Source organism: Oncorhynchus keta, chromosome 26, assembly GCF_023373465.1.
Source record: "Oncorhynchus keta strain PuntledgeMale-10-30-2019 chromosome 26, Oket_V2, whole genome shotgun sequence".
NCBI lineage: Eukaryota > Metazoa > Chordata > Actinopteri > Salmoniformes > Salmonidae > Oncorhynchus > Oncorhynchus keta.
In genome coordinates, this window is record NC_068446.1 from 36,670,760 (window position 1) to 36,686,788 (window position 16,029).

The 16,029-nt window shown below is 41.9% G+C and overlaps 1 protein-coding gene across 1 annotated transcript in view; it reads left to right on the plus strand.

The window, feature by feature from the left end:
* LOC118359328 (cadherin EGF LAG seven-pass G-type receptor 1) overlaps positions 1–16,029 on the plus strand; it is a 118,545-nt gene that overhangs the window by 66,096 nt on the left and 36,420 nt on the right. Inside the window, exons 4-5 of the mRNA XM_035737830.2 lie at positions 1,747–1,862; positions 3,065–3,153. Coding sequence (XP_035593723.2) covers positions 1,747–1,862; positions 3,065–3,153 — 205 coding nt within the window. The remainder of the gene's footprint in view (positions 1–1,746; positions 1,863–3,064; positions 3,154–16,029) is intronic.

Genomic DNA, 16,029 nt, shown 5'->3' on the forward strand with positions numbered 1-16,029 from the left:
GGAGTGCTGCATTAGATGACCTGGTCTCCACAACCACCCGACCTCAATCCAATTGAGAAAGTTTGGGATAAGTTGGACTGCAGAGTGAAGGAAAATCAGCCAACAAGCGCTCATCATATGTGGGAACTCCTTCAAGACTGTTCGAAAAGCATTCCTCATGAAGCTGGTTGAGAGAATGCCAAGAGTGTGCAGAGCTGTCATCAAAGCAAAGAGTGGCTTCTTTGAAATTGCTGAAGGATATAATTTTGATTTGTTTAACAATTTTTTGGTCACTATATGATTCCATATGTGTTAGTTCATAGTTGTGATGTCTTCACTATTATTCTACAATGTAAAAAAATAGGAAAAATAAAGAAAAAACCTAGATTGAGTAGGTGTGTCCAAACTTTTGACTGGTACTGTACATACAACCCTTTGTAATAAGCAGTAATGGCTGTATCAATGGAATCACAAATACACATTGCCTCATTCTCGTGCTGAAACACAGGGCTGAAACACAGGGCTGGTACATCAGCCTTGACATTTCTGTTCTGTTTTCACGAAAGAAGCACAAGCCATTTCATCCAGTGGTTAGGTGCAGATATTGGTTCAAATAGTATTCATTTTTTATTTGAAATACTTTAAAGGTTTAAGAGCTTGCCTGGAGTGACATTTTATATATCAAGGCTGTAGTGAAACATCTCTTCCTCGCGTCCAGCTCAGGTTCCCTGGCAAAGGTAAAAACAGGAAGTGATGTGTGGAGCCAGGGGACTCTAGATGTTTGGCTTTGTTGATCATGGTTTCCTGTGACGCTGCCGTGTGCCATATGGCTTTTGACCTTTGTGTCCGTACCCGCTACGTGCCAAAGGGTTCATGACACACAGCGGAATGGCTCCCAGTACTAGCTCTGGTTCTATGTCTGTCCGCACCAATCCTCCTTCCCTCCATAATTTTCCAAATTCCTTTTGCTCCTCTCATTGTCTCTAGTTCAATATGATTATTTTTTCAATTTTCCCTTTTCACTCTCATTGTCTTTTATTTCCCAGGTTAATTTGTCTCTCAACGTGTCCCACTCTCCCCTGTTATTTCATTACCTCAAGACATGTTTAAGCATTGAGACAATTGAGACACGGATTGTGTATGTGTGCCATTCAGAGGGTGAATGGGCAAGACAAAATATTTAAGTGCCTTTGAACGGGGTATGGTAGTAGGTGCCAGGCACTGTTTTTCACACAACAGTTTCCCGTGTGTATCAAGAATGGTCCATCACCCAAAGGACATCCAACCAACTTGACACAACTGTGGGAAGCATTGGAGTCAATTTGGGCCAGCATCCCTGTGGAATACTTTCGACACCTTTTAGAGTCCATGCCCTGACGAATTGAGGCTGTTCTGAGGGCAACTCAATATTAGGAAGATGTTCTTAATATTTTGTACACTCAGTGTACTGTACTGTATAATCAATGATAATATAATATATTGTACTGTTTAATAAGTAATAATATAGTATATAATCAATGATAATATACTGCTGATAATATACTGTACCAGGGTTAGGGTCAATTCCATTTCAATTTCAGTCAATTCAGAAAGTAAATTCATTTCCAATTCCAAATTTTCCTAATTGAAAGTATTGGAAAAAATTTGGAATTGGAGTTAGAATTTCATTGTACTTCTGGAATTGAAATGTTTTTTACCCCAAGCCTGTACTGCACTGTACAATCACTGTGACCTTTGCTCCTGTATGACCTCCTGTATGGCCTGCAGGTTTGCCACCAGAGAGAGGAATGCCCTGCTGCTTTACAACGGAAGGTTTAACGAGAAGCACGACTTCATGGCCTTGGAGATCATCGAGGATCAAATCCAGCTCACCTTCTCAGCAGGTAAGGACGTAAAGGATGCAGAAAAGAGATGGCCGCCAGACTCTTCCATTTACTCTGTTCCCTTTGCTTCACTTCACTTCTCTCTCCTATCCCCCTCTCTGTGAAATACTAAATCTCATTAACAGGGAGGTTCTGACCAACTGGGCAGGGGTCAGAGTTTATGGAGCCAAGAAAATTGAGGGTAAACAGTGATCATGCAGTTCACCCAATGGACTGTGTTGTGTTGAGTTTGGCAGGGAATTACTGCCATGGTAAACAATCATTAACCGACAGTCTATCTAACTAAAGTAGTGTTCACTGATCTGGATCAGTAGCACCGATATTAAAATAACTCAAGAGGTCCAAAGGTTTGTGTTTTTCTGAACCTTCCCCTTCCCCATCCCTCAGCTTTCTACCAAACCTTCCCCTTCCCCATCCCTCAGCTTTCTACAAAACCTTCCCCTTCCCCATCCCTCAGCTCTCTACCAAACCTTCCCCTTCCCCATCCCTCAGCTTTCTACCAAACCTTCCCCTTCCCCATCCCTCAGCTCTCTACCAAACCTTCCCCGTCCCCATCCCTCAGCTCTCTACCAAACCTTCCCCTTCCCCATCCCTCAGCTCTCTACCAAACCTTCCCCTTCCCCATCCCTCAGCTCTCTACCAAACCTTCCCCAGCCCCACCCCTCAGCTTTCTACCAAACCTTCCCCAGCCCCACCCCTCAGCTTTCTACCAAACCTTCCCCTTCCCCATCCCTCAGCTTTATACCAAATCTTCCCCTTCCCCATCCCTCAGCTTTATACCAAACATTCCCCTTCCCCATCCCTCAGCTTTCTACCAAACATTCCCCTTCCCCATCCCTCAGCTTTCTACCAAACCTTCCCCAGCCCCATCCCCATCCCTCAGCTTTCTACCAAACCTTCCCCAGCCCCATCCCTCAGCTTTCTACCAAACCTTCCCCAGCCCCATCCCTCAGCTTTATACCAAACCTTCCCCAGCCGCATCCCTCAGCTTTATACCAAACCTTCCCCAGCCCCATCCCTCAGCTTTATACCAAACCAAGTGGCAGGGCTGCCATTGGGTGTCACACGCTCAGGGTTGTGACTTCAAAGAAAGAAAGAGTAGTGAGAGGAAGTATCTATGAAAAGGGCCAAACTCAGTTGGAATGGATTCTGTGTCGATTAAACTCTTTCCTGTTTCCTTTGTCCTGTTTCCATTGCTCTAGGAGAAGCCAAAACCACCGTATTACCCTTTGTCCTGAGTGGGGTCAGTGATGGTCAGTGGCATAGAGTACAGCTACACTACTACAACAAGGTAAGCACACATCCTGGATAGGTGGAGGCTATCATGATAACATAAGATTTGATCACTAAAAGAATGATGCATGTCCCTGTTTACTTGTTGTGCTTCGTGCCTTCACCCAGACCACGCTTGGTCTGTGGGGTAAGTGACGAGTGGTGTGGTGGGCGCGGGGGAGAAGGGGGTGGTCATTGTTTAGAAACCCTTCAATCACAGTTACTAGGGCACCAGTAGGATTAGGATGTTATTAACCCAGATGAAGTGCCCTCATAAACCTCCAGGCCAAAGGTCATTCAAGTAGTGCACTCATACTATCCCCCCAACCTCCTCAAACTCCACACAGAGTCCAGAGTTTGAAAACGTTGTCATGGGAACAGACACGCTAGTCTTTGTTTTGGGCGATTTTAGAGTTGATTTGAGGCCGTTGTATTGACAAAGAATAACATTATTGAGATTCCATTTTGAGCTTTGTTCTCTTGTTTTGATAGACAATCTGGGTTAGGCCTGTGTAACTAAACGGGATGGCCTCCAGCAGAGAAGTATTACTGGATCCAGGGCTTTCTGTGCAGGATTTTTTATGTTTATGGGCAGTGGAGGTTATTATGGTCACCTTCAAAGATGGAACCCACTGAGAGTACTGTTCCTGGAAAGATATTAGTTGTTTTTAGCCTGGCTAAACCTTTGAAAATGTGAGAATGTAGAGTCGTGACCAAAAGTTTTGAGAATGACACAAATATTAATTTCCGCAAAGTCTGCTGCTTCAGTGTGTTTAGATATTTTTGCCAGATGTTACTATGGAATACTGAAGTATAATTACAAGTATTTCGTAAGTGTCAAAGGCTTTTATTGACAATTACATGAAGTTGATGCAAAGAGTCAATATTTGCAGTGTTGACCCTTCTTTTTCAAGACCTCTGCAATCCGCCCTGGCATACTGTCAATTAAATTCTGGGCTACATCCTGACTGATGGCAGCCCATTCTTGCATAATCAATGCTTGGAGTTTGTCAGAATTTGTGGGGTTTTGTTTGTCCACCCGCCTCTTGAGGATTGACCACAACTTCTCAAAGTGGATTAAGGTCTGGGAAGTTCCCTGGCCATGGACCTAAAATATCGATGTTTTGTTCCCCGAGCCACTTAGTTATCACTTTGCCTTATGGCAAGGTGCTCCATCATGCTGGAAAGGCATTGTTCGTCACCAAACTGTTCCTGGATTGTTGGGAGAAGTTGCTCTCGGAGGATGTGTTGGTACCATTCTTTGTTCTTCGGCAAAATTGTGAGTGAGCCCACTCCCTTGACTGAGAAGCAACCCCACACATGAATGGTCTCAGGATGCTTTACTGTTGGCATGACACAGGACTGATGGTAGCGCTCACCATGTTTCCTGGAGAGAAGTGGCTTCTTTGCTGCCCTTCTTGACACCAGGCCATCCTCCAAAAGTGTTCACCTCACTGTGCGTGCAGATGCACAGATCCTGAGCCAGCTCTATACTGGTGGTGCCCCGATCCCGTAGCTGAATCAACTTTAGGAGACGGGCATTCTTGGACTCCCTGAAGCCTTCTTCACAACAATTGAACCGCTCTCCTTGAAGTTCTTGATGATCCGATAAATTGTTGATTTAGGTGCAATCTTACTGGCAGCAATATCCTTGCCTGTGAAGCCCTTTTTGTGAAAAGCAATGATGACGGCACGTGTTTCCTTGCAGGTAGCCATGGATGACAGAGGAAGAACAATGATTCCAAGCACCACCCTCCTTTTGAAGCTTCCAGTCTGTTATTCAAACTCAATCAACATGACAGAGTGATCTCCAGCCTTGTCCTCCTCAACACTCACACCTTTATTAACGAGAGAATCACTGACATGATGTCAGCTGGTCCTTTTGTGGCAGGGCTGAAATGCAGTGGAAATGTTTTTGGGGGATTCAGTTCATTTGCAGGGCAAAGAGGAACTTTGCAATTAATTGAAATTCATCTGATCACTCTTCATAACATTCTGGAGTATATGCAAATTGCCATCATTCAAACTGAGGCAGCAGACTTTGTGAAAATTAATATTTGTGTCATTCTCAAAACTTTTGGCCACGACTGAACTAAGGTGCCCCTACTCATACATACATACATTCATAGTTGGTCATATGCAGACATACACTATCATTTTGTAAGCTGTAAGAACATGAGCCTGGTCCTAGACTGTCTTCTGGTTTATATATTTCCCCATGTGTACAGCAGCTAACATTGGTAATTCACCGATATGACATTTTTGGCCGATACTGATATCCAATATTTTCCTTGTTAAAAAAAAAAGATTCCAATTACCAATATAAAAAAAATGTGTCCTTTTAAGCATTCTAGTACAGTTAATTAGTTAACACACATTTACATTACATTTACATTTAAGTCATTTAGCAGACGCTCTTATCCAGAGCGACTTACAAATTGGTGCATTCACCTTATGACATCCAGTAGAATAGTCACTTTACAATAGTGACACACGTAGACGCAGCGATCTAAGGCACTGCATCTCAGTGCAAGAGGCATCACTATAGTCCCTGGTTCAAATCCTGGCTGTATCACATCAGGCCATGATTGGGAGTCCCATAGGGTGGTGCACAATTGGCCCAGCGTCGTCCGAGTTTAGCCGGGGTAGGCCGTCATTCTAAATAAGAATTTATTTTGTTGGAATTTACATACAGTGCCTTGCGAAAGTATTCGGCCCCCTTGAACTTTGCGACCTTTTGCCACATTTCAGGCTTCAAACATAAAGATATAAAACGGTATTTTTTGTGAAGAATCAACAACAAGTGGGACACAATCATGAAGTGGAACAACATTTATTGGATATTTCAATTTTTTTTAACAAATCAAAAACAGAAAAATTGGGCGTGCAAAATTATTCAGCCCCTTTACTTTCAGTGCAGCAAACTCTCTCCAGAAGTTCAGTGAGGATCTCTGAATGATCCAATGTTGACCTAAATGACTAATGATGATAAAGACAATCCACCTGTGTAAGTCTCCGTATAAATCCACCTGCACTGTGATAGTCTCAGAGGTCCGTTCAAAGCGCAGAGAGCATCATGAAGAACAAGGAACACACCAGGCAGGTCCGAGATACTGTTGTGAAGAAGTTTAAAGCCGGATTTGGATACAAAAAGATTTCCCAAGCTTTAAACATCCCAAGGAGCACTGTGCAAGCGATAATATTGAAATGGAAGGAGTATCAGACCACTGCAAATCTACCAAGACCTGGCCGTCCCTCTAAACTTTAAACTCATACAAGGAGAAGTCTGATCAGAGATGCAGCCAAGAGGCCCATGATCACTCTGGATGAACTGCAAAGATCTGAGGTGGGAGACTTTGTCCATAGGACAACAATCAGTCGTATATTGCACAAATCTGGCCTTTATGGAAGAGTGGCAAGAAGAAAGACATTTCTTAAAGATATCCATAAAAAGTGTTGTTTAAAGTTTGCCATAAGCCACCTGGGAGACACACCAAACATGTGGAAGAAGGTGCTCTGGTCAGATGAAACCAAAATTGAACTTTTTGGCAACAATGCAAAACGTTATGTTTGGCGTAAAAGCAACACAGCTCATCACCCTGAACACACCATCCCCACTGTCAAACATGGTGGTGGCAGCATCATGGTTTGGGCCTGCTTTTCTTCAGCAGGGACAGGGAAGATGGTTCAAATTGATGGGAAGATGGATGGAGCCAAATACAGGACTATTCTGGAAGAAAACCTGATGGAGTCTGCAAAAGACCTGAGACTGGGACGGAGATTTGTCTTCCAACAAGACAATGATCCAAAACATAAAGCAAAATCTACAATGGAATGGTTCAAAAATAAACATATCCAGGTGTTAGAATGGCCAAGTCAAAGTCCAGACCTGAATCCAATCGAGAATCTGTGGAAAGAACTGAAAACTGCTGTTCACAAATGCTCTCCATCCAACCTCACTGAGCACAAGCTGTTTTTCAGTCTCTCGATGTGCAAAACTGATAGAGACATACCCCAAGCGACTTACAGCTGTAATCGCAGCAAAAAAATTGAATAATTTTGCACGCCCAATTTTTCAGTTTTTGATTTGTTAAAAAAGTTTGAAATATCCAATAAATGTCGTTCCACTTCATGATTGTGTCCCACTTGTTGTTGATTCTTCACAAAAAAAGACAGTTTTATATCTTTATGTTTGAAGCCTGAAATGTGGCAAAAGGTCGCAAAGTTCAAGGGGGCCGAATACTTTCGCAAGGCACTGTATGTCCCCATTACCAGTGAAACATCATCAAAACCTATTTCTTTCCCTTACTTTCTGTGCTGTTTCGTTGTTCATTTGTTCAGTCGTTTCATTCTTAACCAGGATTTCTAAGGAACTCCGTTTGGGTCTTTGCATGTAAAAAAATATACTATTTAACACTATTTGACGTGTCAAATAACACATTTTACGTGTCAAATAAGTTTGTTGACCAATCAGGACATAAATATGACTGCACGTCACATAATAATTGAACGCGTTCATACATTTTTAAGTAGTTATTACACATTGATTACACTATCACTCGTATTTCATATGTCACAGAGATTCATCGATACGTATGCTATGATGCTGGTAAAGTTGTCTTGCGCACCTACAGTGCTGGTCGTAAAAAAGCTAGCTAGCTCATGGATGCAAACAATATTCTTCCCCAAAAACATAGCAAAACAACATAATCTGTTTCAGTAGCTATAGTTAGCTAGCTAACTATATAGCTAGGTGTCATCATCTAAAATAACCCTAATTTATAAGACAGTTCTTATTTGATTAATGCTGGGTCGAACCCATCTATGTTAAGCTAGCCACAATAAGGATTTGCGGTTAGACTTCAAAATAAAAGTATGGCATAATTCTACTATTTGTATTCATTTGCATCACTGTCAATTACATATTTTTATTAATGAAGGCAACCTGCAAATTTGACTATTGTGCCTAATCCTTATTGTGGCTAGCTTCACAACACATAACCCGGTCCGGTCGAGCCTCACAAGCCAGATGAAGCTAGCTGGCTGCTTATAACGTTAGCTCTGGGCAACAGGGTTAAGTAGCTGGCTAGCTATTTATTTTCATGAACTGAAGTTGAATTTCAACAGGCGAACAACAAGTGGCAACCTAGCTAATACTTACTCACAATGATTCCTAAATCATTGCTAAGAATAATGAAAATGTATGCAGTTTCTACTGGTCATTGTTTTCAGGCTGGTTGTATTGGTGCTAGCTAGGTACCCCAGAAGTTGTGGTCGAACAAATGATGCTTTATTACCAACGCGGTATTGTAAGTATATCGTCCGTGGATGGTGTTTGCTTGTTAGCTGACTTTTTTGTACAGCTTTGACAGTACTACTGTCTCTTTTTTGACACTCAAAGACCCAAACGGCTTTCCATAGTAGGTATGTCGTTAAGCTAATAGCATTGACGCTATTACTGTGTAACTCCGGTAGAGCAACAACGGAAAAATAGCGCACTTGGTAGTGTTAACCGGTGCTCGACCAGTCGGTGAAAGCCAACATCCCCCACGACAGAGAACGGTTGATTGTCAAGGGCAATGAATTCCATTATCTTGGCTTTAATGGATTTCGCCTTTGAGTTGTCTCGCTGAAATGTTGTTACTCTTTCAAATGACTGCTGGACTTGTTGACTGCTCGATCCACACAGCAGACATGGTGGGCTAGTTTAGGAATGGGGTGTTGCACGTATAGCGCAAAACTTTACATGGCGTCATTACTTTATGTACCTTCGTTATATAGGTATGCACGTCATGTACCTTCGTCATATAGGTATGCATGTCAGCTTTGATATCGGTTTTGCATATCGGGCGTTAAACTAGACATTGGCCGATACGGATGTTGCCATTTTTAGCTAATCTCGTCTGATTCCGATATGTTCACCGATATATGGTTTCGGTCAATTCCATTTTCATGTGTACAACATCTAACAGTGTTTGGGTCACTTCCTTTTCAACTCCAGTCAATTTAGGAAGTATACTGAAATTCCAATTGCAATTTGGTTTTCTTTCTGAATTGACTGGAGTTTAAATGGAATTGACCCCAAACTTGTGGCACAGTGTCTCAAATAAATATGTGTTTCAGTCAATTTTACAGACATATCTGAAATATCTTTCTACAAACAAATGACTACATTTTTGAAGCTGAAGGGAAACAAGCCTAACTGGAGCAGTATGTACATAAATAGCTGATAGAAGCAGTGTGGGTGTGAAGTGATGTATTGTACTTATTAACTAAAGCCCATTCCGCCTTTCTTGGTTTCTTTCTGTGTGGTCCTGTGATGTTGGGGGCAGCTGAGAAAGTACTGCTCCCTCTCCTGACTTCATGTTCACTCCCCATTGAGCCACACAAGCCCTGGCCGGGCACTCTTCCCCCGTTGGGTCATTCTCGGGGCGGCCCCTGACAGTGAGGGGCTTGGGGTCCCACTACGACACCAGCCGTGACCTATTTACTCTGTTATACACCACAAAGTCCTGGCTGTGTATAACTACTGCTAGAACATATTTAGTCTCTTCTAAGATTTTGAAATATCATTATAGATCGGGAAAGAGGATTAAATGTGGATTGGTTTGAAACTTCAGTTGAATCCCTTTTTTTTGGTATGTTGATTGAACATTTTCTTTGTGACTATCTAGCAGAACTTGAAATATTTGAACAATTCCCAATGACACAGTGTTTCTTGGTAAACTTATACAAATCTACAAAGTATACACCTCACACCCTTATGGGCTTAAAAAAAGAGGACTGTACCATGTCAGATATAGAGTTGAAATGTAATACATTTTGAGTTTGCATCCCAATATTACAGTTTATATCCATCACAGAAGACTGAAATATAACAAAACCATTTGAAATAGAAACAGCAGATTCTCTGCGTGAAATTTTTAAAAAGTGTATTAATTATGAAATTGTAAAAAAAAATATGAATAACTTCGCTCTATTAGGCCAATAGAGGGCGCTTTGGTCATTTCGACTGCAGGAAAGGGTTTTAAGTAGGGGTGAAATTGTAGGTGTATTCGTATTGAACCGTTCGGTACAAGGTCCACGGTGCACGGTTCGGTACGCACTGTGAACCGAACAATACATGAATCATATATTATAGCTAGGAAAATATATATATATTTCATTGTAAAAAAAATATTATTGCATAAACCAATGGCGTACAAATTAACGTGTGAAAAATATCCACATAGTAATAAAGTTGTTTATAGTTGTCTGCAGCTCATTAGTTATTTCACTCCAGCGAGAACAGAGCTGAGAGACCGTGGTAGTAGCAATTAACTTATGAAGGAACAGAGCTGAGAGACCGTGGTAGCAGCAATTAACTTATGAAGGAACAGAGCTGAGAGACCGTGGTAGCAGCAATTAACTTATGAAGGAACAGAGCTGAGAGGCCGTTGTAGTAGCAATTAACTTATGAAGGAACAGAGCTGAGAGACCGTGGTAGCAGAAATTAACTTATGAAGGAACAGAGCTGAGAGACCGTGGTAGCAGCAATTAACTTATGAAGGAACAGAGCTGAGAGACCGTTGTAGTAGCAATTAACTTATGAAGGAACAGAGCTGAGAGACCGTGGTAGCAGCAATTAACTTATGAAGGAATAGAGCTGAGAGACCGTTGTAGTCGCAATTAACTTATGAAGGAACAGAGCTGAGAGACCATGGTAGCAGCAATTAACTTATGAAGGAACAGAGCTGAGAGACCGTTGTAGTAGCAATTAACTTATGAAGGAACAGAGCTGAGAGACCGTGGTAGCAGCAATTAACTTATGAAGGAACAGAGCTGAGAGACCGTTGTAGTAGCAATTAACTTATGAAGGAACAGAGCTGAGAGACCGTGGTAGCAGCAATTAACTTATGAAGGAACAGAGCTGAGAGACCGTTGTAGTAGCAATTAACTTATGAAGGAACAGAGCTGAGAGACCGTGGTAGCAGCAATTAACTTATGAAGGAACAGAGCTGAGAGACCGTGGTAGCAGCAATTAACTTATGAAGGAACAGAGCTGAGAGACCGTTGTAGTAGCAATTAACTTATGACGGAACAGAGCTGAGAGACCGTGGTAGCAGCAATTAACTTATGAAGGAACAGAGCTGAGAGACCGTGGTAGCAGCAATTAACTTATGAAGGAACAGAGCTGAGAGACCGTCGTAGCAGCAATTAACTTATGAAGGAACAGAGCTGAGAGACCGTGGTAGCAGCAATTAACTTATGAAGGAACAGAGCTGAGAGACCGTGGTAGCAGCAATTAACTTATGAAGGAACAGAGCTGAGAGACCGTGGTAGCAGCAATTAACTTATGAAGGAACAGAGCTGAGAGACCGTGGTAGCAGCAATTATCTTATGAAGGAACAGAGCTGAGAGACCGTGGTAGCAGCAATTAACTTATGAAGGAACAGAGCTGAGAGACCGTGGTAGCAGCAATTAACTTATGAAGGAACAGAGCTGAGAGACCGTGGTAGCAGCAATTAACTTATGAAGGAACAGAGCTGAGAGACCGTGGTAGCAGCAATTATCTTATGAAGGAACAGAGCTGAGAGACCGTGGTAGCAGAAATTAACTTATGAAGGAACAGAGCTGAGAGACCGTGGTAGCAGCAATTAACTTATGAAGGAACAGAGCTGAGAGACCGTGGTAGCAGCAATTAACTTATGAAGGAACAGAGCTGAGAGACCGTGGTAGCAGCAATTAACTTATGAAGGAACAGAGCTGAGAGGCCGTCGTAGCAGCAATTAACTTATGAAGGAACAGAGCTGAGAGACCGTGGTAGCAGCAATTAACTTATGAAGGAACAGAGCTGAGAGACCGTGGTAGTAGCAATTAACTTATGAAGGAACAGAGCTGAGAGACCGTGGTAGTAGCAATTAACTTATGAAGGAACAGAGCTGAGAGACCGTGGTAGCAGCAATTAACTTATGAAGGAACAGAGCTGAGAGACCGTGGTAGTAGAAATTAACTTATGAAGGAACAGAGCTGAGAGACTGTGGTAGCAGCAATTAACTTATGAAGGAACAGAGCTGAGAGACCGTGGTAGCAGCAATTAACTTATGAAGGAACAGAGCTGAGAGACCGTGGTAGTAGCAATTAACTTATGAAGGAACAGAGCTGAGAGACCGTGGTAGTAGCAATTAACTTATGAAGGAACAGAGCTGAGAGACCGTGGTAGCAGCAATTAACTTATGAAGGAATTATTAGTTAGTTAAATGCAAAGGAGCAACATGGCGACCAAGAAGTTGAAGACGCCCCAGTATCATTCAGGTCTGCCATCTGGGAACATTTCGGTTTCCCTGTAAACTATAACGGGGATTGCCAACGAGTGGTGGATATAACATCTACAACATGTAGGCTCTGTTCATTGCTGATAACCTGTTAGAGTGGTGGATATAACATCTACATGTAGGCTCTGTTCATTACTGATAGCCTGTTAGAGTGGTGGATATAACATCTACAACATGTAGGCTCTGTTCATTACTGATAGCCTGTTAGAGTGGTGGATATAACATCTACATGTAGGCTCTGTTCATTACTGATAGCCTGTTAGAGTGGTGGATATAACATCTACATGTAGGCTCTGTTCATTACTGATAGCCTGTTAGAGTGGTGGATTTAACATCTACAACATGTAGGTTCTGTTCATTGCTGATAGCCTGTTAGAGTGGTGGATATAACATCTACAACATGTAGGCTCTGTTCATTACTGATAGCCTGTTAGAGTGGTGGATATAACATCTACATGTAGGCTCTGTTCATTGCTGATAGCCTGTTAGAGTGGTGGATATAACATCTACAACATGTAGGCTCTGTTCATTGCTGATAACCTGTTAGAGTGGTGGATATAACATCTACATGTAGGCTCTGTTCATTACTGATAGCCTGTTAGAGTGGTGGATATAACATCTACATGTAGGCTCTGTTCATTACTGTAGGTTCTGTTCATTGCTGATAGCCTGTTAGAGTGGTGGATATAACATCTACATGTAGGCTCTGTTCATTACTGATAACCTGTTAGATATAACATCTACATGTGGTCTGTTCATTACTGATATGGTGGATATAACATCTACATGTAGGCTCTGTTCATTACTGATAGCCTGTTAGGGTGGTGGATATAACATCTACAACATGTAGGCTCTGTTCATTACTGATAACCTGTTAGAGTGGTGGATATAACATCTACATGTAGGCTCTGTTCATTACTGATAGCCTGTTAGAGTGGTGGATATAACATCTACATGTAGGCTCTGTTCATTACTGATAGCCTGTTAGAGTGGTGGATATAACATCTACATGTAGGCTCTGTTCATTACTGATAGCCTGTTAGAGTGGTGGATTTAACATCTACAACATGTAGGTTCTGTTCATTGCTGATAGCCTGTTAGAGTGGTGGATATAACATCTACAACATGTAGGCTCTGTTCATTACTGATAGCCTGTTAGAGTGGTGGATATAACATCTACATGTAGGCTCTGTTCATTGCTGATAGCCTGTTAGAGTGGTGGATATAACATCTACAACATGTAGGCTCTGTTCATTGCTGATAACCTGTTAGAGTGGTGGATATAACATCTACATGTAGGCTCTGTTCATTACTGATAGCCTGTTAGAGTGGTGGATATAACATCTACATGTAGGCTCTGTTCATTACTGATAGCCTGTTAGAGTGGTGGATATAACATCTACATGTAGGCTCTGTTCATTACTGATAACCTGTTAGAGTGGTGGATATAACATCTACATGTAGGCTCTGTTCATTACTGATAGCCTGTTAGAGTGGTGGATATAACATCTACATGTAGGCTCTGTTCATTACTGATAACCTGTTAGAGTGGTGGATATAACATCTACATGTAGGCTCTGTTCATTACTGATAGCCTGTTAGAGTGGTGGATATAACATCTACAACATGTAGGCTCTGTTCATTACTGATAACCTGTTAGAGTGGTGGATATAACATCTACATGTAGGCTCTGTTCATTATTACTGATAGCCTGTTAGATAGTGTTAGTGGATATAACATCTACAACATGTAGGCTCTGTTCATTACTGATAGCCTGTTAGAGTGGTGGATATAACATCTACATGTAGGCTCTGTTCATTACTGATAGCCTGTTAGAGTGGTGGATATAACATCTACATGTAGGCTCTGTTCATTACTGATAGCCTGTTAGTGGTGGATATAACATCTACATGTAGGCTCTGTTCATTACTGATAGCCTGTTAGAGTGGTGGATATAACATCTACATGTAGGCTCTGTTCATTACTGATAGCCTGTTAGAGTGGTGGATATCTAACATCTACAACCTGTTATGTAGGCTCTGTTCATTACTGATAGCCTGTTAGAGTGGTGGATATAACATCTACATGTAGGCTCTGTTCATTACTGATAGCCTGTTAGAGTGGTGGATATAACATCTACAACATGTAGGCTCTGTTCATTACTGATAGCCTGTTAGAGTGGTGGATATAACATCTACATGTAGGCTCTGTTCATTACTGATAGCCTGTTAGAGTGGTGGATATAACATCTACATGTAGGCTCTGTTCATTACTGATAGCCTGTTAGAGTGGTGGATATAACATCTACAACATGTAGGCTCTGTTCATTACAGATAGCCTGTTAGTGGTGGATATAACATCTACATGTAGGCTCTGTTCATTACTGATAGCCTGTTAGAGTGGTGGATATAACATCTACATGTAGGCTCTGTTCATTACTGATAGCCTGTTAGAGTGGTGGATATAACATCTACAACATGTAGGCTCTGTTCATTACTGATAGCCTGTTAGAGTGGTGGATATAACATCTACATGTAGGCTCTGTTCATTACTGATAGCCTGTTAGAGTGGTGGATATAACATTACTGACCTGTTAACATCTACATGTAGGCTCTGTTCATTACTGATAACCTGTTAGAGTGGTGGATATAACATCTACAACATGTAGGCTCTGTTCATTACTGATAACCTGTTAGAGTGGTGGATATAACATCTACATGTAGGCTCTGTTCATTACTGATAGCCTGTTAGAGTGGTGGATATAACATCTACAACATGTAGGCTCTGTTCATTACTGATAGCCTGTTAGAGTGGTGGATATAACATCTACATGTAGGCTCTGTTCATTGCTGATAGCCTGTTCGAGTGGTGGATATAACATCTAACATGAGGCTCTGTTCATTTGATAGCCTGTTACATCATATAACATCTCAACATGTACTCTGTTCATTACTGGGACCTGTTAGAGTGGTGGATATAACATCTACATGTAGGCTCTGTTCATTGCTGATAAAATACGAGTAACATGACTACTGAATACCAATCGGTGGGACTGGGCGAAAAAATGAAACGGCAACCACTTCTCCCCACGGCCTTCAGGCAACAATATGCGTCTGACTCCGGTAGGGATAAAGAAATCAACGAAACAACAGCAAAATTCATAGCGGCAGATATGAGACCTTTCTCTGTGGTAGAGAATGCGGGGTTCAGAGACATGTTTAAAGTGATCGAGCCGCGCTTCAATTTTTCTCCCCGTACACATTTTGCCCAGACATGAATACCTGCCTTCTACAAAAAAACAAAAGAACAACTTGAGAGTGAGTTGTCAGAAACGCGGCCTGTTGCTCTAACAAACAGTTGGACGTCTAGAGCTAAATAGAGCAACCTTACTGTAACGGCTCATTTCATTACGGCAGAGTGGGAGTTAAAAAGCCATGTCCTTCAAACACGTCCCCTTGAGAGTAGTCACACCAGTGTGAACTTGGGGGAAGAGCAGAGGGACGTCGTTGCAGTGTGGAAGTTGGAGAGGGACACAAACATGTAACGATTACTGTGACCACTGACAACGCTAGAAATGTTGT